The sequence below is a fragment of the Epinephelus moara genome, chromosome 1, assembly GCF_006386435.1.
Source record: "Epinephelus moara isolate mb chromosome 1, YSFRI_EMoa_1.0, whole genome shotgun sequence".
In the NCBI taxonomy this organism is placed as follows: Eukaryota; Metazoa; Chordata; class Actinopteri; order Perciformes; family Serranidae; genus Epinephelus; species Epinephelus moara.
The window spans coordinates 14872930-14898641 of record NC_065506.1 but is presented as its reverse complement, the minus strand read 5'-3'; the positions used below and the strand labels follow the sequence as shown (position 1 = coordinate 14898641).

The 25712-nt window shown below is 42.7% G+C and overlaps 1 protein-coding gene across 2 annotated transcripts in view; it reads right to left on the bottom strand.

Annotated features, from left to right (window-relative positions):
* Positions 1-25712, bottom strand: part of LOC126390101 (transcription initiation factor TFIID subunit 4-like) — a 97070-nt gene that overhangs the window by 62717 nt on the left and 8641 nt on the right. Inside the window, exons 3-10 of one of the 2 annotated variants that reach the window (XM_050044233.1) lie at positions 20440-20589; positions 18913-19065; positions 18023-18145; positions 15979-16068; positions 14731-14940; positions 9475-9550; positions 8217-8331; positions 625-794 (exon numbers count right to left, since the gene is read on the bottom strand). In XM_050044233.1, the coding sequence (XP_049900190.1) occupies positions 625-794; positions 8217-8331; positions 9475-9550; positions 14731-14940; positions 15979-16068; positions 18023-18145; positions 18913-19065; positions 20440-20589 (1087 nt within the window). The remainder of the gene's footprint in view (positions 1-624; positions 795-8216; positions 8332-9474; positions 9551-14730; positions 14941-15978; positions 16069-18022; positions 18146-18912; positions 19066-20439; positions 20590-25712) is intronic. The other variant, XM_050044242.1, reaches the window with a different exon arrangement.

Genomic DNA, 25712 nt, shown 5'->3' with positions numbered 1-25712 from the left:
ACTCTTGTGTGATGCTGCAAACAAACCAAGACCTCTCCGCCTGTATCGATTAGCACACGCAATACTGTGTGCCTTCAGAGTGTCAAGATCCACTAAAAAGAGAGAAAGAATCAAAATCTCACTGCCAAGTCTCATTCCTCTAAACTCTGTTCCTTTAGTCCAGAGGACAATCTGACAGCCAGCCTTCAAAAGACAAACCCATAAAGTATTTATGTGTGTGCCCGGGGTCCAGTGAGTTCAGACAGCCACTGAAGAATTCATTAAAGGAGGTGAAAGAATTGTTAAGTGTATCAAATTTAAACCGAGGCCAAACAAGAAAAGGCTCAGACTGAACCACTGAAGGAGAGAAAATCAAAACTGTCTTTAGTGATGACACTATAAATACAGAAACAACATGTTCCCAACACAAAAGACAACAGTTAGCGATTTCATCACCACTACAGTCTGGGTTTTCAGCTTTGGTTTGTTGTTTAGAGTAGAAGGGTGGGGGTACATTTTTTCTGCTGCTATTATAACCACTTGATATCTGAGAGGCCAGCATTCTCCAACTGCAGCTATGAACATCTAAGAGTCTGAGTCTCAACATTGCTACATTGCAACATGGGCAAGGCGCACTTATCTTACCTGTTTCCAGAATTCGTCGATGAAGCAGTCCTGGATGGAGAAAGGCCTCGTCTTTACATGAGCGGATCTGCGTTCCCACTAGTTCAGAGTTGGTGGCAAGTATTCTTGCGCTTTCCTCATTCAAGTTCACCCCGGCCATGGAGGCGACGTCATTGATGTCATCATCATCCCTGCAACATGAGAGATGGATGATTAGCAAAGTACATACAATGGAAAACATTAACTTCTAATTCAGCATTCCAACTAAGTGATCTCATCTGCATATTACACAAGTATTTCTGGTGGGAAGATGGTCTTTTCATAAAACTGGGCTGTCTATGTAGTAGAAAGATGCAAATACTTCTTGGTGCCATATGAAGAGAAAACAAAGGAAAATTCACTTTTGCTCATGAGGTAGAAAGCCTACAACTCCCACAATGTACTGCACTGCGCTGCACCAGACAAATAAACACTTCTGCTGGTGGTAGCTTTATGCGAGCTTGTCCATTTTGACACAGGAAACAATATGGCAGCCAGCTGGTAACAAATGACCTTGAACTACAGTTAAGTCATAATTTAAAATATGTTTCTGTAAACATTTTAGGGTTAAAATCTTAATTCATATTTGATCAGCACTGCCTAGTTTAACTGTATGATCTCTGTTTTTTCAGCCTTTTTTTAGTATGGCGCCCACTTCCTGTTCACATACTCTTGTATTACAGTCAAACAGTGCACTAAAAATGATTCTAAAGACATTTTAGCAAGAAATAGGCAATATAGTCACAGAGTTTTGGTTAATATTTGATAAGCACCACCTCGTTAAGTTTGATTGGAGTTTGGTCAGAGTTCGGGAGAAGGAGGGGGACAGCTCTGTTTCTCGATATGCTTTTATACTCTTTCTGTCCATGGTGGCGGGCATTCAAAAATGCAAATGTACAATCTGCAGTTCAAGCAACAGCCCTACTCCGTGTAGCCCTAGAGCCAGCAAAAGTCTGCGGCTTGACCTGGGAGGTGAGCAGGGAGATCTGGGAGCTGGTAAGCTGGAGTCTATTACAGTTCATTTACACAAACTACCCACATTGTTATGTTACAAAGCTGGTTGGAAATCAGCAAAATGTCACTTTAAGTGATGCACTGGTGGTGAGGATTTTATGATTTTGGCAGATACTGATTGAGTAAACACATATTCTAGAAACCCCCAAATAAAAAAAATAGGCCTACCATCTTGGTGCAAAAGACACTCCACAATAGATACACAGCAAAGTTACAAGGTATTTTAGGTTAAACTAAAGTTACTAAAGTCAGTGAAGGTTACACACTGATTAGGGTGCCCGAAAAGCGCAAGGGAAAGGCCCATTTGGGAAGCTGTCTTTAGGGATTTAGCATTAGCGACTCCTACTGGTTGGTCTAGCTACACTGTCTCCTCCTGGGAGAAATGATCATTATAAAATGTACGAAAAAAGCAAAAAATCCAAAAGAGAAGAGGCATAATGCTGCTTGATCCACAACAGAAAAAGAATTCAGCTTAAGCATGGAGGACAAGCCTTGCACACAAACCCTTACCTAAATCAGTATTCAAGTCTTAACATTATCAAAATGTATTCCTGCTTTTATTCATGAGTATTTCCTTGGATGACAATATGCATTCGTTTTGTTACAGAGGGCTATGCTTTGGTCATAATGGCACAGAATTCCCATTGCAGGGTCTATTTGTGTCGGTGCTCTGTGAGGCAGGGAGATGAAGAGCGTTTGGACGGAGTTTAGCTCGGTAAGGATGCTCCTGAGGATTGGCACTGAGCTGTGATGAATCTGGCCATATACTAATGTCAACAAACTCTATTTCCACACCGCTTTGCCGCACTTTGCTTTGTATTTTCAAGATATACTGGTCGTTTCTCACAGGCATAATGCTGACTTCACACTGTTTACACGTTATTATGTATTAAGAGAGACATGGAGGAGGGTAAACATGCAGAATTTGTGTTTGGGTCATTGCTTTTGACAGTAAATGAGGTCCCTACATCCTTTAAAGGCTTTAACTTTCGCTCTGAGTTGTCACCAAGACAAATTCCCCTACAATTATTGTACTTGGCAAGTAATGATTGCGATTCTGGCCTGAATTAGCTGAGCGGTGACGTGTTGTGCTTACAGGACTGGCCCAGAGCGAGCAGCAGATTTTCTGAGTGGCTTTGACGGAGGGAACAAAGAACCACAGAACACACACAGAGTGGCCTCTCGCCACTCACTGGCTCACCTCCACAGTCATTTATGTTCATGCCACTGATGTTGGTTGCGACAGAGCTTTGCTTTTGTGTATGCATGTGTGCAGCACGGGACACTGAGTTCTTTCGGGTGCCCGAGTGTGGGCACACGCCTTCAGCCAACTCCACCCCACCGAGGCCCTCCTGCTCCTTGGTGCGGCCACAGAGAGGCGATATGAAACTTGACACCACAGCGGGAGGTTGACAAAGACGATTAGAGCATCTCCTTGAACCTCACACACCTCTACCTTCTCTCCTCTCTTCCTCCTCTGCTCCAGCACTCAGTCTAATTATGCCTTCATGGGGAGGATCTACACAACAACACAAGCATGGATACACAGGATTATACCCTGTTGCTGCACCTCAGTCTGTGCACCTTTCTTCATCACGTCTTCATGGATAACTTGACCTGTCCTAAATAGAAACACGCCTGAGGCAATGTTCACTCTGGGAAAAAAAAGAAATGCTACTATCTCAAGAGCTTAAAACTATACATGCAGTCGGGTTACATGTACTAGTCGAGGAGATGACATTATCATTTCAGATTTTAAGCAACACAAATGAAACACACTGTGGACAAATCCACAATTCTAATAGATGTAAATGCTTCACAACATAGATCTGCTAAACAACAATCTGTCTCTTTTTGCACAAATCTATGAGCAAGGCACCCAGAAATTTGGTTACACAGATTATATTAGATTACCTTGGTAAAATGGGGCATGTGATATTTACATCAATTAGACATGATCTGCATACTATCGATACACATGTAAATGTCTCAGTTGCAGGGTGACCTCCAGCTGACCTGGTAGAGAGTGCGCCCCAGGCTTCTGCAGCGGCCAGGGTTCGATTCCGACCTGAGGCCCTATGCTGCGTATCATCCCTCCTTGCTCTTCCACCTTTCCTGTCTATCTGTACTATCAATAAAAGGGAAAATGCCAATAAAATAATGTTTAAATATCTAAGTTGCTATTCATATTTTCTGTCAGATATAACCTGGTTGAACAGATTATTTACCTCAGGGGTTGTGAAATCTGAAGTATGGAAATCTTGGTAGCTCAAACATTTAATATCTTATTTTTTATGAGAAAGACAGACTTAAGACTATGATGAGTGTTAACAAGTGCAGCAGACTGGCTTAGGTAATACTGTACAAACTGTGATATGTTATCAGTCTATTTAGCACAGGGATACTCAACTTGCCTTGACCAGGTGCCACTTTAGTAAAATAACAGGAGACCAGAGGCCAGTTAATAAACAAATATCAATAATGAATATAAAAATATTTAGCTAAGACCTCTGTCAGGGGGCCCAGAGGACCCTTCCCTGGCCCTTTTTTAAACAAGCTCTATTATTATATTTTCTATGCACTGTGGCACCTTATTTACATTCAAAGTTAAAAAAAAAAACATCCCAGTGTGAATCAGTTTATTTTTTAATGCGAATTAGCAAATGGTCGGCGGGCCACACTTGGCACCAGTCGTGGGCCATCGGCTTTAAATTGAGCGCATCATATGCTTATGTATACCTATAATACAACATTAAAGTGAATTTATAATTTTGTCCAGTGGCCTCTAGTGATCGGTTCATATACAAATAACCCCAATGAAATAGGGAATAAACTACATAAAGCCATAGAAGTAGTCTTCTTTTTCCTTTCTCTGTTGTGCTACAATTTAGCTCAATATCTAAGATGAAATTAGACATTCTTAATTTCCACCAGGCAGAATTTACAGTACAAGAGTAAGTAGTGTTGATGCACAAATCTACATTCAGTCTATTAGGCAGCATTCAGAAAATGTCAGCAGTAATACAGGGCAGAGTGATTAAGGTGGTACAAAAAGCATAAACGGTATCCAAGAACACTTGTTATATTCTGAGTGTATTATGTGTCTTTTTCTTGGATGGTCTGATTCTGGCTATTTAGGATCAGTCAGGTCCAAATCAAATGAGAATGCCAAAGACAGGTCTGACATTAAAAGGAGGGAATGAGATATGAAATGCAAAATATTCCCGACTACACCTCTGCTGCTAATAAAGCAGAGATGTAATTAGCTTCCACAGAAGCTAAAGAGCAGCCTCTCCGTTATTGGTTTGGGTTGGCTCGAGGACATGGAGCCTGCGGTCACATGAATACATATGCATGTCGTTTCCATATCAAGCTTGTGTTTCAGAGAGGGCATGCCATAGGTGGTGGTGAGAGGATTGCGTTGCCATTTAGAGGTTGTGTGTTTGAGTGTGTGGATTTGATGGGGGGCGCATCCACATCTCCTGCGCACCCCCTCCATCATCACACCAGCGCCCCCCCCCCCCCCCCCATGGATAAAGGTCCCTGTGCTAAGGCGGGGGGCCCTGATTGATCCCTGTGACTAACACTCAGGCCATGCAGGCTGGTTGCGCCCACACTGAGAGACATGGACTACTGGGAGCCGCCAGGGTTTCACTGGGCAGCTGATGGGATATGTTTCCATGATCCAGTGTATGACAGCACTGGTGGCACAAGAGAGGCCAATAAACCCGGCTAGATGTTTAACAAGTAACTGTTATTAATTCAACAGACCACCCACATTCAAGCTGCAATTATTCACAAGCAACCCAGCTGAGTGTAATGAAGATGATGTTCTGATGAAGGTGAACGCCAAAATACCTTGGTTTGATGTGGGTGTCAATAAAAACAAATTAGCATTCCAGACTTTCCTAATTTTTGTTAAAGTGTTTTGGAGTTCCACCATTTTCTCCATGATTTTTTTTTTTTTTTTAGAGAAACTTCATAGTGGCACAGCACTTAATCTAATCTTGTGGCCGCTGTGTTTCCAAGTCTCTGCATCAACAATTTTTGGGAGGTCACTTTTAAGTTCTAATTGAGTCAAATTTATTTGTAAAGCTTTTTTTTTTGCAAAATAGGCACATCACATAGCAATTTACAGAGCAACAAAGGATGTAACCACAAAGGCAGAATGAACTCACTTTACGGGTAAATGATGGAAAAGGGCTGGTGGACTTTTAAATCCGCTGGCATCAGTGACTGGTGAACAAAAACTTTTGTTCATTATGTGTATCTGTGTGCGTCTTTTCCAGTGCGGGTGCTTGTGTGTTTATGCGCACGGATGTGTGTCCACCGTGTAGGACAGGGTTGGATTTGAGGGGCTGAGGCTGAGCTCGGAGGTTGGCAGAGGGCTGAGGGCCTCGGCTGGCTCGCCTGTGATTACAGCGGATGTCGAGTGTTTACAGAGAGATGAGGAGGGGAGGAGGGGGGCACAGAGACAGCTGCTTTCACTCTGTACTGTAAACTACACACACACACACACACACACACACCCACACTCACACACAAACACACACACACCAACACAAGCACTTACACAGAAGGCTGTAGCTGCACTGGAAACCCCACAAGCCCTGCAGTGTGTATGTGTGTGTTTGTGCTACAGCTGGCCCGCTGGGACCAGTGGCTCAGAGTGACAGCCATACACACATCAGTCCCCAACTACAGCTGAACACAGTGCAGGCTGGATGGGTGAGAGGCTGGGGGATGCTGACTGACCACACCGGCCTTACCCAGTGGATTTTTTTTTCTTTCTCAGCATTCACTTTTATACTTTTTTTTTAATGTTCCATCCTCCCACTTCATTATAGTGTGTCAAATACACTTTTATGAAGGAAAAAAACACACACCTGAGCTGACCTCATTATGCTAATGGAACGCTGCGTACACTAACTGATCAAACTCCAAAGAAAATCTTAAGTAACTTTGAACAACTTCTAAAGCAAGTTTAGCTTCTATGTTTTAACCACTGTGATTTACAGGAAACACAACGGCCACCTCTGTTCACAGGTCAAGTCATTATGTCCATGTTGCAGGTTTCTGGTGTAAAGACACAACGGTGTCTGACGGATCGCCTCGTAACACCAGCCTCTGTCCAAACACGTTTGTATCCTCAGGTAAGAAAGACGACAGCAAACAATAAACAGTGAATAAGTCTGGGAGGTTTTAGATGACAGCAACCAACTAAGGTCCAGCTGAAACCTAAAGAGTTTAAAGCACACTGTTTGTAGTATAAACTAAAAATAATGATAGTGACCTCATTTTGTACTTTATTTAAAAATGTGAGTCAAGGAAGTTCAGCAAGAGTGCTTTGTTGCAAAAAAACAAACCACCTGCATGTGGAGATAAACACATGGATGGAAGCAAGAATGCTGTTTAGGGAACCAACATTGTGTAGCTTATTTAACATAAATGCAGAGCAGGCAGATTATCACCTGACCTGAATAAAAGGAAAATATGCTACAAAATGTCAGTGACATGTATCTTCCGTGACAGTGGTGCTGTAAGTTATTGGGCTTATGTTGAAACCAGTACGTTTGTGTGTGGAGGGCCACTGTGATCACCGCAGGGGGAAAAAGGTCGTCAGTAACAAGCGAGCCTGACAGCTTAATTACCAACGCAGCTAAAGATTTATTGGTTTATCAATCAGAGCCTCGGGCGCTGCCTTTCCCCTCAGGAGACGGGAGCCATTACCATGAACTCGTTGGCCCATGTGACCCAGACTCTTCTTGCCCCGGCCCGGTCACACCAGGGCAATCCTAAATCCCCCCTGCTCCTGTCAATACACGCATACACACATTCGATACACACACATAAACAATGTTCTCAGATCTTTAGGATATACACATATGTTCATGTGCACCCAAGCAGGGACACAAGCACAAACAAACAGAGAGAAACAGAGGCAAGCATGCAAACATATACACACACACTATATGCTGCACACACACGGACAAACACAAATACGCAAAGACTCACACAAAACATGAACCACAAAGGCCAGCATGTGGGCGATGAACCTTTTATGTTTTGAGACAAAAGCCCAGCTGAAGCAGAGACGAGACCAGAGAGGGAGAGAAAGAGAGAGAGAGCAAAGCTGCAGGCTAAATACCGTATGTTTGACTTAACCAAGAGGTATTTTCAGAACCGCATCCAGAAATTCCAACCATCTGGACACAATTACCTTATTTCTAAATTAAGATGTAGCTCATTTGTAATTCTGCCGATGAGTTGTGACACTGACACAAGGAGGGCGATAGCAAGGGGTGATCTATTGGCTGGCAGCGTGTTGCTATGTGGTGGGCGCAGAGAGAGAGAAAAGGACCACCGATCAACCAGCCAGGCAGCCGGGGCAGGCAGGCGGCCAGGTGGCCAGGAAGGCAACTGGGATAAACACTCATAGCCTTAGCTGAGAGTGTAGCCTGTAGTCATGGGGAGGCATCTTAGTGAAATGCTGCCCCCATGTGACGGGAGCCAGGAACAACAGGCAGTCTGCAGTCAGTCTCCTAGCGAAAGAGTTGTACCTGAAAGAACCTCCTCCGGGGTCGTTGAGCTTGTTTTTCTGATTCCCAGAGATCTGAACAGCCAGGCCCACGGGACTTTTGCCTGCTTGGATGATGCCTCCCTTCCCCATTGTGCCTGTTAAGAAAAGGAGGATAAAAAGAAAACACTAAACAAAACAGGAAAAGGAGTAATGTCATCATTGAAATGTCCCCTTCTATCTGTGTCAAATATCCTCCTGTCTAACGACTACCTTCAACTGTCTCTACCATCCTAGGGGTAGATGAAAGGAGGGGGGAGGCAGTACTGTCGCTCTCCCCAGGTTGGTGCGGAGAGCGTCGCTCTGTCAATATCACTGCGCTTCACCGGCTCTCCTTACACTCCTAAACCGCATCCTGCTCCGAGACACGTTTTCCAGAGAGGCACAAGGACTGCCAGAGTGAATTTAAACTTGATTTTAACAGGCATGTTCCTAGCCAAGAGGCACAGAAAAGTATTTTTAGAACTATCCCCGCATTCCAATTTATGGGCATAAAACAACCTACAGATCTTTCACTGCAGGCAATCTTGGGGAAGGGGGCAGATCAAATTTGTATGCACCTCCAATCGCGCGCACACACACACACACACACACACGAGCAAAAAAACAGGTACAAACACGAACACACATTACACACACCACCTGAGAGCACACAGCTCTCTTAGGGGAGCGTTACGCCCGGTTGGTGTTGGGGCGATATTTGTGGGCTTCTGTGGGAAGAGTGTTTGTGAATCAGTGTGAGTAAGCAGCGCAAATGTTTGAGAAGGCTTTATAACCAGACAGGAGAAAAAAAACACCTGTTCTCTCTGTGGCTCCTGCCTGTTTACACATCTTACAGCCTACTGAGAGAACATTTAGGGTTTCACTAATGGCTATCTTTGTTTAACCTGTTTCGCTGGCTCTTTATTTAACCAGAAGGTCAAGTTGAGTTTGAAAATCTTGAAATACCCGGACGAGCACGCAGCCTTACTGGGAGAAGTAAAAACTGCAGGCCAGAAACGGAAGAAAAGTGTGTGTCTGAGAGGAGGACTTCTTAAAAGATGGCAAACTGAAACTCAAACCTATCAAAAATGCATTGAGTCTTTGTTGCCCTTGACTAAATTTTAGTCTTGCCCAATTTTAAGATATCCTTTTTTGAGAGAGACATAAAGATTGAAATAAAAATGGCAGATATTGTACATGTGATTGAATTCAGAATACTCATTTAAAAGTGGTGGGAGAAGGTCTGCAGATGTTCGTACCTTGCGCTCTGACAGACTGTGTGATCACCACGGGCATCCGGACCTGGCCACTGACAGTGCCTGCTGCCTTGATACCCTGAGGAAGCAAAGAAACCAAAAACAAACAGAGATTATATACTTTACTGTAGTATTTCAAAGAACGAAACAATTCATAAAGGAGAGGGGATATTAAAAAGTATGAAAAGGCATGCTGCTGAACTGCTTCTGCACTTTTACGGCATCCCCAAGAGGATGTTTTGGGGGAAAAATCAACTTTTGCTCCCCTTGCAGACTTACTTAGTTGCAAGAAATGACCCACAGTCAAACTGGCAGAGAGCCACTTGAGTTTTGTTTACTGATTACTATTCTACTGTCGGATATTAAACACATCTGCAGTAGTAACGCAGGATAGATGCAGAATAGAAAACAAGATGATGCATTCTACAATGACTACCCCTACGCACTGTACTGAGAATGTGGAGATCAATGTAAATGCTTAAGGAGGATGGATTTCTGTCACTGTACATGACCTACATTTGCTGGCATTTCCAGATAAGACAAAGGCAATGAGAAGTCAAGACCGCAGTGAAAAAGTAGTTTAGAAGAAGGAGAAGTAGTGGTGGTAGAAGAAGAAGGAGCAGGGGGTGGGGTGTGTGTGCTGGGCTATTAGAGTCACTTCCTTCCTTGGTAGCAGCCACAGGCCCAGCCTCGGGCTCAGCCATCCATTCCTACCAGTTTGCTTCTTGCTGCATATTTTTTAGCCTTGTTTTCCATTCCCTGACACATGCTATATTACTGTTCAAGCTAGTGAAAAAAGACAGAGGCCATTTTTCCCAGAGATCCACTGCAGGGGCCTGTGAGTGTGGGAGGGAAGGGGGGGAGGGGGGAAAAATACATTCAGCACAGGCACAGATAGCTAACACCTCTGGCCAGCTGGCGACACAGTTAAGAGGGGAAGAAAAAAAAAGTCAGGTAGAAACTTTGGGAATCAGAGGTTAATAGGGAAGACACTGAAACTGAACTCACTGCACAGTGCTCATGCTTCATTTTAAAATTATTTATGTCTACCTTTAAACAGTAAGTAAATATAAAGTAAAAAACAAGTAAATAAGTAAAACAAGTAAATATAAAATTTGATATTAAATGTTACATGTTATCATAATTAGTAAAATGATATACAGTGTATTTTAAATGACTGCTAGCATTTCTCACATACTAGTGGTTTTGTTAGTGCTACAATTCCTAAAAAAGCCCAATCCTTCTTCAATAAAACTCTTTTATTAGCTGTAAGAGCACGTTCATTCTGTGTAAATCTCAATCATAGATACTTTATTAATCCCTGGAGGCAAAGTGGGTCAAGTTACAGCTGCTTTTAGATATAAAATCATAGAGAAATTATGAGAAAAATAGAAAATAGAAGAATAAAAAGTATGTAAACATATATGCATTATGGTACAATATGTAAAACACATGTAAAGCACGGGTTTGGTTGTACAGTAATCACGCAGATGTCCCATTAAATTCAATCCAGAAAAATGGAATTAAAGACGGGATGTGTCTGCCAATTGTCCCTGCATTGGCGTTAGTTTAAAGTATTTCCACTAATATTTCAAATTGTATGTGTGCTTAGACCATACACATTGGACTCATGCAACTTGCAACACAAACAATCATGCTAGCACACAAACAGCGCATACAATGCAGCTTATCTATGACTGCATACATGTATCGGAGCCTGTGAGGTTGCTTTGTTGGCTTCCCAAGAGTTGTGGTAGTTATGTTACTTGAGGAACAGGGTCGAAAATATAACTGTTGCGTTTTTATATATATAACTCAACGTGTACTAAGGCTATACATTTGTACATCAACACACATTGTTGCAGTGAAGAATAAACTGCTATGTAGAGATGTGGCCTAGTTGCAACTCTCTATTCATTCTTCACAGTTTTGTCAAGTCCATTCACCAAATATGTCATTTGCCCTGAGGTGGTTTAAGGTCCATCAAGTTTATTTGACTCGTGCTGTAAAAAAGTTTTTAGATAAATTTAAATTTGACCTTTTTATTGGATCTTCTTCCCTAAATGTGTTAAAGAAACACTGTTTTATCTTACAATAAAAACAAGTCGTAATAAATCTATACCACGTCATGCTATCTACAGTAACAGTATATATATATATATATATATATATATATATATAAAATAACATTTTGAAAATCAATTAAATAAAATATCACTAAATCTATAGACTTTAAGTTACAATTGCTACACTTTACAAGTCATTTATTACACTTACATTTCAGAATTTTCCATGTAAGAAATGTTACCCGTACTACTGTTGTACCAGAGTATTTTTTAGCCTAATTCAACTAGCTGTCTGGTTTCAGACTGTTGATGTGCCAGGGGCGATCATTTACTAATGTTTTGTGTGATAGCTTATGTTGGTGTTTTATGCATGTGTGTGTGCGTGAGAGAGAACGGGAGAGATGGAGAGAGACCAGAGGCGTGTTCTGGACATAGACTGCGGCCGCCACATTGCTTTAAAATTGACCCGGGGCTGACCTAGTTACCTCGCTTCACCCTTCAACGGTTAACGGGTAGAGGGAGGGAGGGAGGGAGTGAGATGAGAGAGCGATGCGGGGGTAGATACAGTGAGAGAAACTGTTGGAAAGAGATGGAGAGGGAGCAGAGGATGGGAAAGAGGAGAAGAGAGAAAGCAAGTGAGAGGGAAAAAAACTAGTGAGGAAAATGGTGAGATGAGCTGGAAAGAAGGAAGGAGGAGGAAAAGTGAGAGAAAGATAGAGAAAAAATGCAATAAAAGAAAGAGAGAACCCTCTAGCTTGCCCACCCTTCTGCCTGGACGAGACCACTCTTGAGTCTGACCTCGCTTGACCCATCCGTAGACTGCCTCTCCTCTGTGTGAACACATCGTTTTTACTGTGCGTGTGCACACACACATTTACAGTAAACCCACACACCCATGGTAACTTGATACTGCTGTGAGTTGAATGAGGCTGTCGGTGTCCAGTGCAGGACCCTGCAGGTTAGCTGGCCTTACTTCAGCTGTATCCCCACACTATCCCTGGATGAACTGCTCACAACCTTGGGTACTACTTGTCCAGTTGCCAGGGGAAAGGCTGGCCAAAAACATCTTGAACTGGGATACAGTATCATATCATCCTTGGTTGAAAGGTGTCGTCACTATAATTTTCTCTTTCTGACTTGCGTTTCATTTTCAGTGACAATCTGCTGAGTAATATAAACACAGTGAAGCAAAAACGATTACAAAATAAACAAATCAATCAATCAATCAATTAAATGAAGTAACTATAGTAAGAGTCACTATACAATACTGCATATCAATAATACGCAGGACAGATGACATGCCACTGAATGCAGCAGGGTATTAAAGGTGCAGTCAGCCATTTTTTGTCAAATTCATCGAATATCTTCTCACGATCTGCTCGCTGTCTCTTCTGTGTGTGTGCTGGGGAAAAAAATCTGGTGTTTACACACAGCCCTGGCTCTGTAGATGGGAAACAAGGTGGCTCGGACCAAGCCACACAACACAATTCCAGCCAATCAGCAACAGCGGGCGTTCGTGTTAGTGCATAGGACAGGAGAATTGCCATGAATATATAAAGAGAAAGGCAGTGGGAGCAAGAGGGAGGTTGACAGGCAGGTGTGTTTGTTTGGGTGTTGACTTCTAACATTAAGAAACTTTCTCCAGAATCGCTGACTCCATCTTTAAGGGTGTTGTCATATTAGATTCAATTGATTGGTATCGTGCCCGATTACGATTGACTCACACGTACACTTGTGTCATCATCTATGTGACATTTGTTTATGTTGTCATAAGACAAGAGCGATGATTGCAAGATCCCAAGCCCATGTAAAGGAGTCGACCTTCTCATTATGCCTACTATGGTTTATATTTTGGAGACAATGCCAAAAACGACCCTCTTGCCTGCCCTCCTCCTTTATCAGCAGTACAGAGGATGAGATCGGTGTGTGCTGTGCCCATATCCAAGTTAAACAGCATTCCACTTCCATGTTTTGGTACAGCTGTTTTTCACATGTGATGCGAACCATACCCGAGTACACATGAACCGTACTCAAGACCACCTTTCCAAATGGACCTGGTCATGGGCCAATGAACCATGGTGCACAGTGTTCACACAAATTAAACGAACTGGACTGTGCAGTCAAGTGTACTCAGATCCAGGCCTGGGTCATTGAAATGAAAGCTTCCAAAGCAGAGTGTGTTTTTCAACCACAGGATAGTGGTTTGAACCTGTTTAAGAAAGCATCCTAATAAAGTGTACTTAAAGGCCTAATGTGTGAAGCTTTTATGTGACTATTAAATATAATTTATTGCATTAGAAAAGCTCAATAATTGAAGCACTTTTGTCAAAATAACAGTTAACGTAAATGATAAAAATTGGTGATCATAACTAGTGTATTATAATTTCATCATACTAATGGCAAGTCAGAAATGTTACTGGCCTATAACAAATAAATAAGCATTACTGTATTTATATATATCACCTTCCATACACTTCTAATGGGCTGTAAAATTCTTGGCAAAATAATAATAAACAATAATCATCAAGGTGCCTGGTTGAACACCATCTGCTCTGATCAGCAGGCAGTGGTACAGTTTGGTCATACTGAGCATCTCCACAGTGTGTATAGTTTACAGGTTTACAATATGTGTCCAAGAAAATGTTTCTGTGTTGAGTTTGAAAGTTCTTCCTGTGTCCGCATTACGATCTGTCTAGATTGTACTTGATCTTGTTTAGATCACTTTGCATATCTTGTCCTAAGCCCACGTGCTACTCACATAAAACCACTCCTTTTTTCTGCTCAGTGTGACTCCTCAGTGAGTCTGTGAGCTGGGTGTGACTCGAAGTCACTGGTGGCTGTGTGACTCTCAGCCATGACACTGTGACACTCTCTAGCCTGATAATTCAGCCTTGTATAAGACCCATCAACCCCCGCAGGTCTGCATCCATCACATATTAGCACTTGTATATTAAATGTAGGAATATTGTGGGTGAATATTTGTCACATTTATTACCTGACCTCTGTAGCTCTTAACCTCCCCATCCTCACACACCTTACATAAGCATAGATATTGACCGTATGCATACAGATATATCATATAGCACCATCGTTGAAAGTGACACTGGACCTCAGTTCAATTTCAATATAAACTGTAAAGGTAAACAATGTGTCTGCACTGGAGTCTGTTCCATCTGCTCTGCTCCATACATACCATGCCAGCTGCATGTCCGAGTGTCCCAGCGGGCAGCGCGCTGGCACCCGTAGTGATGCTGACGCTGTTAGGGTGGCGTATGCGGACAGCTGGCCCGGCCACGATGGCAGGAGGGGGGCCGCCGGGTGCTGGTTTGACTCCCTGCTGCGGAGGCTGGGTCAGGGACTGCTGACTATTCAGCAAAGACAGCCTCAGGGCCGGGAGGCTCTTCTGTTGACGGGCAGAGAGAGGCCAGAGTTTGTAGTCAGAGAGCAAAACGGACATGCATGAGAAAATACCACACACAGCTGCACAAACAAACAGTGCTGTGGTCACCGGCTAATTTAGCATAATGTTATCCAACACATGGCAGCTAAAGAAACACCCTGCTGAGATGTGACAATACCTGTATATATGTTGTTAAGAACATTTACTTCTACAGTCAAACTGCTGAATTTCATTTGATGAAAATGTATAGCCGTACATGAAACATAGCCATTAGCCATTTCCCACTGTCAAAGTCGACCTGAGGAGCTGATGTTGCTCCATTCAGACTATTTCAGGCAGATTTTTTGACGCAAGCGACCTAACATTGCATGACAACATGTGTTTATGGCCGGGTTGGGCGGTCGGCCGCCTTGATGTGACGCTCATCACGGTTGGCTGGAGAAACCTGCTGGCTACTGGCAGGGGCGGCTGCGGGGGCCACTGTCACACACAGTCAGAAGTCAGGCCAGAGGGGGGTGTGTGTGGATGTGTGTGTATGTGTGTGTATCATTCTACTGTCAAGCCTGGCCATCACTGGCCTTGGTGCCAGGGAAAGGACTACTTTAGGGGGTCAGTTTAGGAAAATACATGAGAGCACCAGCTTAAGGAGACACGCTAGGGGATTTAAGGGGCAGGTAAGGGAGCAGTTCAGGAAACAATTTTATTTTAGGGGTCAATTTAGAGCAAAGGGGCCCAGTCTTCTGTCAATGTAGGCCCTAGTGAAGAGGACTACCTTATGAGGCAGGTGTATGTGGCAATATTCACATTGATTATTAAGTAGCCAGTTTAAAAGAACAATTTAGAAGACCAGTTTTAGGAAAAATTTAGAAATAAGGGTTGGAGAAGTGTAGTGAAAGGGCATTTAAAGCCACCAGTTCAGATAACCAGCTGCAGGGCAAGTTTGTTGACTGTTGCCACAGTCAGTAACGAAGGCAGTTTTAAAAGTTGATGGAGCAAACTTACAGAGAAGGTTTAATAAAGGTTTACAAGCAAGAACCGCACCTTGAGAAAGGGCACCAGGTAAGGCTGCGGAGACGACTTGAGCTCAGTCTGCAGCCGGCTGGTGAACTCCTCCGGTTCAATCTTGGCATCCTGTCAGATGAAGGGTAAAGTACAAACACCAGTTTACAAGAGAACCCAGTACAGAACAGTAAGTTGAGCACACCATGGTGACACAACAAGATGACATCCCATCACCGGGGCTGATGATCAGCTACTCAACTCCCATCCTGTCACCTCAGGGTGCAGCTCATGAATGTGTAACTGTGTATAAGATAAAATTTCCTGACAGAGCAAGGAGGGTTTCTTGCTGCCATCTACAGGTTTAACATTTTCAATGCAACAATACATTCAAGAGTCAACTTTAACTTAAGTCAAGACCTTCAAGGTTGACTCTTGAAATACTCTTCTGCTTTGCTGAAAAATGCTGCAAAATGTGAATGAACATGAGCTGACAGGATCCAAAACTTTTCTTAACTACAAAAGCACAATACTTCTATGATGCCCATAAGAACATTTCATTCACCAACTGTTCTTAAGAAGAAATTTCCCTCTTAAACCCAGAGATTCTGACATTAACCAATGTTTTCTTATTTGAGATTTGTTCTTAGGTAACAACATAATCTACATTTGTGCAAAACAATTGGTTATTGTTTTTTTCGCAGTTCTAAAGCTGTGTAACATTATAGGATGTGAATTACTATGCTAGTATTATAATTAATAATTTTGTTTAATAATTATTTTCACCATGTCATACAATAATTAATAACTGGTCATGCCATTACAGGCCTATTTCTGCCCCCTAGGTCTACTCACACAATGGCATATTTACTGCTGCTGCAAGATGTTGGAGATAGTGCCCTGAAGAGTGGACGCATCCACCAGGATCATGCAGATCTACTTGCAGAGAGTGACAAGGGGAAAGCCTGTCCTAATTACTGTATGTAAAGATGGACGACATGACTCCACTTAACCCCACTGTACAGAAATGAAGCCAAAATATCCCTAATGAGGCAGCTTCCATCTTGCGCTGGTGACGAAATCCGGAGCCAAAGTCTGGGATCTCCACAGTATCAAGTTCACGCTGTCTGACCAATCATAAGCAACACCGCTGATCGCGAGCAAACCAACTGACATCAACCCACCTTTTTATATCATCAAATAACTAATTAATAACAAACTTATCAAAAAAATGAACAATTAAACATAGCATGAAAATAACTATTTAGAATGACAGAAACCATCTTTGGGAAAAATTTACCTAAGTTGTACTTTGATTTTCGAGTTTGGCCTGTGTCCCATCTGCTAACATGGAGTGGAGGTTTATGACCTATAATGCAGCCAGCCTCCAGGACGAGATTGAGATGTTTTGGCTTCACTTTTGGGGAGCTGTCATGTCGTCCATCTTTATCATACAGTCTATTGTCTGTCACCCACCAGTGGTCAGCATCTCTCCTTTTTATTTGGCAGCAATTCTTTGGTCTAAGATTCAAGATTGAACCTCTTTTTTCTGTTTTACTTTATCAGTTGTGCGCCCATCTCCAGATACAGCATTTACTAGCATCCCATGCATCTTTTTCTGTGTTATTTTATACTGACTACTGACACTACTAAATATGACAACTTGTTTGGCAACCCCTTCCTGCAGAAGTATCTCCACTTCAGAGATAATGATGATTTTTTTTTTATCGTTTGGAGTCCGGTGCTCCACCCCCTCTAGACTTCAGTTTGGGCATTCTTGACCTAATTCTCTTGACTTATCTTTTCAATTTCTGTGTGTGTACACAGCCCTGCAGTCTCATGCCCTTTTATGGGGATTGATGGGGTTTACCTATGCTAATTAGGATCAACTGGTAGGAGCTCTCAATTTGCAAGGACAAGGGGATTCATTATTATAAGAACACAGGTGCACACAAATCTGCGGTTTATGAGTGATGATCAGACATAGACTTTCTTAAGATATTTCTCAAGAACAAATTTAAGAAAAAACTTAAGGAGAAATTGGCGAATGAAGCCCAGTGTTTGGTTATCTGTTTTTGGAGCTCACCAACAGGTCCTGAACCAGAGCCTTGACGTTCTTGGAAGTCTCAGGGGACGGAGAGTTGTGAGACGCCAGCTTGATGAGCGTGGCCAGGAAATTCTTACACTTTTTGACATTCTCTTGCATTTCCTGTGGAAGACAAGAAAACAATTATCAGAAAAAAAAAAAAAACTGGCAGCACGAGCTACAAATTGCTCACTGTCTCGGAGACTTTAGGATCAAAGATCTTATTCCACAGAAATAATCTTCCTTTGTTATTAGTCTAGGATAAGTGCCAATTTCGGATCGGTATTTGATGTTAAAAAAAAAGGCGCTGGGTCAAATCCTGAGTAGAGAGGGAGAGCTCTTGTTTTTGAGCTGCATGTATTTTATTAATACTTAACAGAGATACTACAGAATGAAATTACTTGGAGTGATAAAGAGGCTGACAAGCATCAGTCACAAATCAGAGCATATTGCTCGCTGGCCAGTCATCTTTGTAGCCAAATGAGACATGGCACCTGTCCACTCAAAATGCCAGTGGCTACAAACTGTAGCCTGAATATATGAAGAGTCTGTGCGCGTGATTCTGTATCTCTGTGTTAATTATGTGCATGTGAGCCTGCATCTATGGCTGTATCTGTACGTCTATGTGTTCCTGGATGTGTACGGGCATTTATGTGCCTTTATGTCTGCTTCTGTATGTCCTTGGGTTGGTATAGACTTGTGTGAATATACGAGTGCGAACGTGTGTGGGCATGTGTGAGACTCTTGGTGTACGGCCAGCTGTGTGAGGCTGTGGGTCCGGGGCTGAGCTTGTGACACAGCCAGCCTGCTGGCAGCTGTGACAGTGCCTGCGCCCTTGAGGGTGGAGTGTGGGTGGTGGGGGGTGGCAGGGCAGCAGAGAGAGAACGGACCTGGGACACGACAGGACCTCCGGGGTTCGCGGTGATGCCCGTCTGCGGAGGCTGCACTGGCTGGGAGGCAGCCTGAGCCGGGGCCTGGGGGGCCATAACCACGGGGGTCTGCTGCGGAGCCGTCACAGCCACGGCCGGCGCCACGGGGCCCTTCTGGAAGAGCAAGAAAGAGACAGAGAGATAAACAGGACGTGACGCCTCGCTTGCAGCAAGGCCACAGAGAACAGGAGGCAGGCGCCACAGCGCTCCTGTCACATCTGGTGTCCTGACTTCGGTGGACATCGCTTAACAGACAAGGAGGAGGAAGGGGAGGTGGTGACAAGCTAGAGGCTGAGAAAGACAGGAGGCCATCTGAGATTTTCTTAATAGTCACCTACCTGATCTGGGAAGTTTTCTATCAAGATTTGTAACTGGCAATTCCAAACATTAGCCACCTATTGTCTACTTCTTCATAATATTATGTGAAGGGATGAATGAATAGAAAATATCTCACATCCTAAACACAGATTTTGCTCAACAGATGAGGTGCCATCAGCAGTCTCTCACTCTAAAGCCCTCATCACCTCTTTGGTATCTCTCAGGGCCTGTTCACACTTGGCAATAAAATACATCTTATGTGATGCAATCGGAAGTGGACAGTTCTAAATACAGGTGTGAATGCACCCAAAATGCATACAGGACACATTAGGGTCTCATCACTCAAGCCACATATGGATGGGGGCAAGGCCACACGTACATCCGCATATGTGATGTAGTTTTGTGTAGTGTGAACTAAAATACATTTCTATCTGCACTGAAGAGCTGCCTGGTTAGTGCTTGTTTAATGAGAAATCTCCCAAACACAGAGGGAAAGGTATTTAATCCTAAAGCACAAATGTACAGTATACCACATGTTTTCGGTCAAAGATCACAGCTTCTCCTCAGATTAATTCAAATATGGGAAATTAAATCTGCACTGCATCTCAGCTGGGCCTAGATGCAATATGGATACTCAATATTTGGATAGGAAACACTGGGTCTGATCAAATCCCCCAGAGCCTCAGTTCCTTAGGAATGGAAGAGTTCAACTTAAAATATTATCTCCACCAGTGCCAGTGTGCAGCACATCATGTTATGATGAGTAGCCAGGGCAGCAGCAATACCCCGCAGCTATACTTGTTGCAGTTGGTGGAAATCAGTTATTATTTCCATTTTTCTCTGCAAACAAATACCTTGCTAACACGATTATGTTTACATCATTGTATCTCTAAAAACTTAATGATCACATTCCGAAGTAACTTTGAAGGATATTTCAAAACCTCAACAGTAATGAATTATGATTGCGTCTTTTAAGCAGTGACATTCACAAACTCCAGAAAAAAGGTCTTGTTCATTTTAGCCCCACCCTGGTTCTCCACCTACTATGTAACCTCTAAACCAACACTTAGCTGGGACACTATTTTTTGGCATCATTCATCAAGGATGCTAAAGGAAGAAAACATAAAGCAGAAGACTGAAAAACAGGCGAGTAAAGGAGGGTTATCTCACTGGGCGGAGTGCAGGACAGGAGGAGGAGGAGGAAGAAGAGGAAGAGGAGGAGGTCTGGAGGGCAGGGCTGGAAGGAGTGGGAGAGGGAGACGGTACCATCTTGGCCGGGGTCAAAGGACACTGCCTGGTGGTCTGAGAGGTCACAGGAGACTGCAGGGAAAGAAAGAGAGCGAGACAAAGAGCCAGAGAGAAGAACGGGGGAAACAGAGAGCATTCAGATATCAAAGAAAGTGGGTGAGGAAGAGGAAACGGGGGAGATAAATGAATATAAGGCACCTCAAAAGATACCAAGGAAGAAAAACAGCAAAGGTGAGCATGTGTCAGTTTCAGAGGCGAAAGAAAGAGTGAGGAGGAGGTGAATGGAGGGCAGAGAAAAGACTGGGACAGCATGAAAAAAAAAAAAAAAAAAAAACAGAACAGAAGAGGCAGAAAAGAGCAGTGGCGTGCCTCGCAGACAGATGAGGAAAGGTCATGACAGCAGGAAGGAATAAAGAAGGTGGCAGCATGTTGGTGGTGTTGAAGACTGAAACAGAGAAGAGCATGTGCGATTGGTTGCAGTGGGTCAGGGTGTCACACTACTGGGGTCTCATGGCGGGCAGGGAGGACCATGTGTGTCCACAGAACCCACAATACCGATGACATTTACCTATACAGAACCTAATGTAGAGGAGAATGTCATTTGCTGTCCCGATGGTAAGTGTAAATCGGACCAGCAGGTTCTAGTCTTTAAGAAATTTGGTGGTTTGTCTGGCAGAGGAAACAGCAGCAGATGCCTGATTGGCTCTGCACACACTTCTTTTTTGGCTAAATACTGCTGCTAAACCAGCATAATACTCAACAGATAAACTGCCATTTTCAAAGTGTGATTTTAGCATAATTTAGCATTAAGGCATGATTTTTTAATCTCTAATGTCACAACTGTCAGAAATGTTAATTCACTGACTCCTGAGGCCTTTGGCAAAAAAAATCATGAGTACTGTGTAGGTAATGACAAAGCCCCATGTTGTCTTAATTTCATTGCCCATGTTTTAAGTTATTCAAGGTCTCAGCATTTGAAAGCTTTTACTATTTAATACAGACATGAGATGATTATTTTGTAGAGGCTGGGGTTTCTTGGAAACCATTATTTGTCCAGTGAGAAATTAGCTTATCTAACTGGCATTTGTTTTAATGAAACCTGCAGACACCATACTAATTGGTATGACTAATGCAACTATTGAAGAAATTAGCATAAGACGCCATCTACAAAGACCCAATTCCTCCGAGAAACATGCCCGTGTATCTATTATTCCTGATGCTGTCTATGATGAGAGACCTGACTTGAATGTTACAGCAATAGAGGAGTATGAAGATACGGCCCATCAGTTACAGTAAATCAACAGTATTAACTCCAAACATTGCAGCAAAATTTTAGACATTATAACCAAAATGATAAACACTTTCACATTCAAGTGCTTTTTTTGCAGGGGAATCTCCTTTACTACTGGTCACCAAATGAATGATAAAAGTACAGAAATGAGTGAACATTATTACCTGATGAAGGAGTAAAGAAATAAATATGTTTGAATCTGAACTCCCCCGTGAATTAGGGACTAATTACTACAGTACACAGTGGCGTACAAGTCTGGCAATCTGTTTTGATGACACTGCCTCATGAACAGTCACACACCACATGGAAGACATGGCAGAGAGATAAAACCTTGCTTACAAATGATGAAGCACGACATACATGACAAGATTAGATTGCCTATATTCTTGTGCACATGTGTGTTGCTTTTAAATATTTGAACAGATTCTTTTTTTGTATTTTTGTGATGGCACAATGGATTTGAAACATTAACTGGGAGGTTTAAGTGTTGACATTAAGCTTTAATTTAAGGATATGTACATACAGTTCTTTTTATACACATTCCCCCAGTTACAGAGGACCAAAAGTAATTGGACAATAGGTTGCACAAATACTTCTTGGGTTGGTGTGTTTCATTTCATTGTCAATTAATGCACAAAATAAGCAAGATGTCAAGTATTAACACTAGGTGAAATCTCTATAAACAGATAGCCACATATGAATGCAGAATCTGTACGCAACAGGACAAGATTTCAATACGTCAGCACTCTGGTTTCTGTTTGTAGTAGTACTGACCAATCACATGTGAGCAGGCTTTGGTTGCCTAGAGTTGCAAACAGTCCGTGTGAAGAGAAAAGAGGCAGTATGCATCGGCTGAAATGCAATCTTGGAACCCATCAGCTACTGTCTGACGACAGTTTGTCTTTGTATTAGCTGTTTTTTTTATTTGTCTGCATTCATATACCCATAGCTCTGTATAGAGATGAACCAAAATGTTAAATGGTCCTCTCTCAAGTTGTTAAATGAACTGTAAACAATGACCAGTGTACGGAAGTGATAGTCTTGGCCCAGATATTCGTTGGCTACACCTCCTCGAAACACTGGCCGTTGCCCCCAGGGGCTAAATCATAGCCAGACTGCAAGCCTATGGGTTCCCAGATTGTTCTTGGTGTAATATTTGTATTTGGAGCCTGACATTGTCTGCTATCTCATTCAACCTGTGTACCAAAATGTTAACTATCAGGTCGAAACATCAGATTAAATCAGACACATGGAGTATATGCAAAGTATATACAGTGTATATACAGTATATACAGTGTGTGGAACAGGCACGCTAAATTTCCAAGTGGAACACCGGAACAATATTTCTCAATCATGACATATGTATTAAAAGTTGGTTGCAAATATGTGGAATAAGCTTAGAGCATAATGAAGAATGGAAGGTTGTCTGCGACATGAAAGACTGTGGAAACAATAATAACAATAAACAGCAAGTGGAAACAAAATAGACAAAGAGTTTTTTTAATAAAAAGGATTTATATAGGTGGATGCTGAAATTTATCATAACTCAGGTTTGTTTATTAGTGTGTTGAAAACACAAGAGCAAATGGGAAGGCTTGGCAGTGAGTGCCAATTGCCACAAAACCCTGGTGATGCCCAGTGGCTCATCACACACACACACACACACACACACACACACACACACACACACACACACACACACACACTTCCTCGCTGCTATGCTGTCTATGGGCCAAGGCAACCCAAGAGGGCCTCTGCCCCGACCTCTGGCACACAGCCTTCCATTCACAGGCAGGCCAAACCACTCACACACACACATACCCACACATACTTACTTCACAAGCACTAACACACAGACAGCAGAGAGAACAGGCAAACACACAAACATTCAAGCACATGATAAACTGCACTTGTCTTGCACACAAATGAAAACACACACAAACAGACCCACAACCGTGCCAAGGACAGAGGGAAAGAGGCAAAGAGCACAGAGGAGAAGAAGTAGGATAAGAAAGAGGAGGAGGGAGTTTCCCCTCCACTAAAAGTTTTGTAGGATCCGAAAGACTGTTGTACTGAGGAGTTGGGGGAAGTGGGTGTACGAGGGATGAGGGGATGGGGGTGATGGCGGGGGTGGTAAGAGCCACGGGGTGCATCCCACCGCCAGCTATGCCTCTCTCTTGCTCACGCTCTCTCCTTCTCACACTCACAGACAGACACACACAAACACACTCGTGAACCAAAGCCTTGTTAGCTTTTTAAAATAATCAGGCAGTTGGATGATGAATGATTTAACAGGTATGGAAGGAAGGAAGCTCAGGATGCCTTCCGTTTCTCCCCTCAGGGTCATGGGAAGAGTGACAGGCCGACAGAGGGGTTGAGCTCTGGGAATAAACACCATTCCCTTTCATTTCCCTGCTACTGCTTTTCCTGTCGAGATGGCAACGCCGCGGCCCGCTAATTTGTCATCAGCGTGACTGTGAGAGGCGATGACAATCTGCGACTCTCTTTCGTGAGGGGTTCATATCAGGATGGATCCAGGTACGAGGAGAGAGGCAGGAGGGGGCCGTCATTGTGTAACCGATGCGGACTTTTGTCTGTGAAGCCAGTGGGCTACTGTGGAGTCTACGGACTGGATGGGACTGATTTTGGCATTTATCAAATTACAGCTGTCGTAGGATGTATCAGCATGAAGTTTTTCGGTCTACAAAAGCATTGGAGTGGAATTTTCTATTGACAAGAAAAACTTTATCTCAGTTTTGAAAGGTCTTACATGGCCTCTGAAAGCTGTAGTGTAGCAATACTGCCAGACAAGGGTACACCAAACACTACTTTGGCATATCTGCACTAATCCAGGACATACTGCTTTATATATAAAGGTGTTTGGTACTGTAGGCTGTATTTCCTTGTCTGATCTGATATTACTACTGCCACGTCATTTTAATCTCTGTTTCCTTTTTGCATTCAGACATACCGTTTATAGTACTCATAATGTAAAAAAGGATGACACATGTCTCACTGTGACCCTGAGTACAAATGTTAAGAGGAGCAGGAAACCGTTTAATTCTTAAGTGAAAGCAGAAGTAGAACCAAAGATGAAAGTTTAGCCGAACTGAATAAGACAATGAAATGCCGCCCTCTAGTGTCAGTCTTTTGTCCTCGCAGTTAGTGATATGATGAATAGGCGCCAAAGATCTTTAGAGGGCCTCTTTACTGCAGCCTTGAGAGGCCAGATCAAAGAGTGCGTTGTAAGAAAATTAATTCTTAACATTTGAGATAGGACTGAGCACTCAGCCTTGAAATGGAAAAACAGGCTTCTCTCTCAAGCGCTTATTTTGCCATCCATAATCTGACCGAACGACTAAAACCAGGAGTTGCTTAAAAGCCACTTCAATTCCATTACTCACTGTATTATTAGAAAACTTGTGTGTATTCTTTTCCTGATCCCTAAGATGAGTTTAAAATAAATTGTCAGGCATGTCTTTAGTCGTCTGCAAACTAAATGTAAAGACTTCAAGTGCAAGATAAATGTTGTTTTCTGTGCCAGACCGATTAGATGATCACAGGAGTCTGTAGAGGACACGCTACCTGATTTTATTATAGCGACAAACAGTGCCAACAAATGCCCACATTTCCTCCTCGCTGACGTTCTAAAAAATGTAACCGAGGCCAAAGATGAGTTTGAAAACAATGTGTGTTGGGATTTGAGGATTGTTCTCTGACAACGTCACCTGATATTAGAGCTAAAACACTTGAATTAACTGATGATTAACTGATTTAAAAATGTATTAAGCAAGAATGCCAAAGATTAACTGGTTCCAGCTCTGTGAATTTGAGTCTGATCTGTTTTTCTTCATCTCTTGTGATAGAAAAATAAATAATAATATGCATGAATAATGTCTCAGTA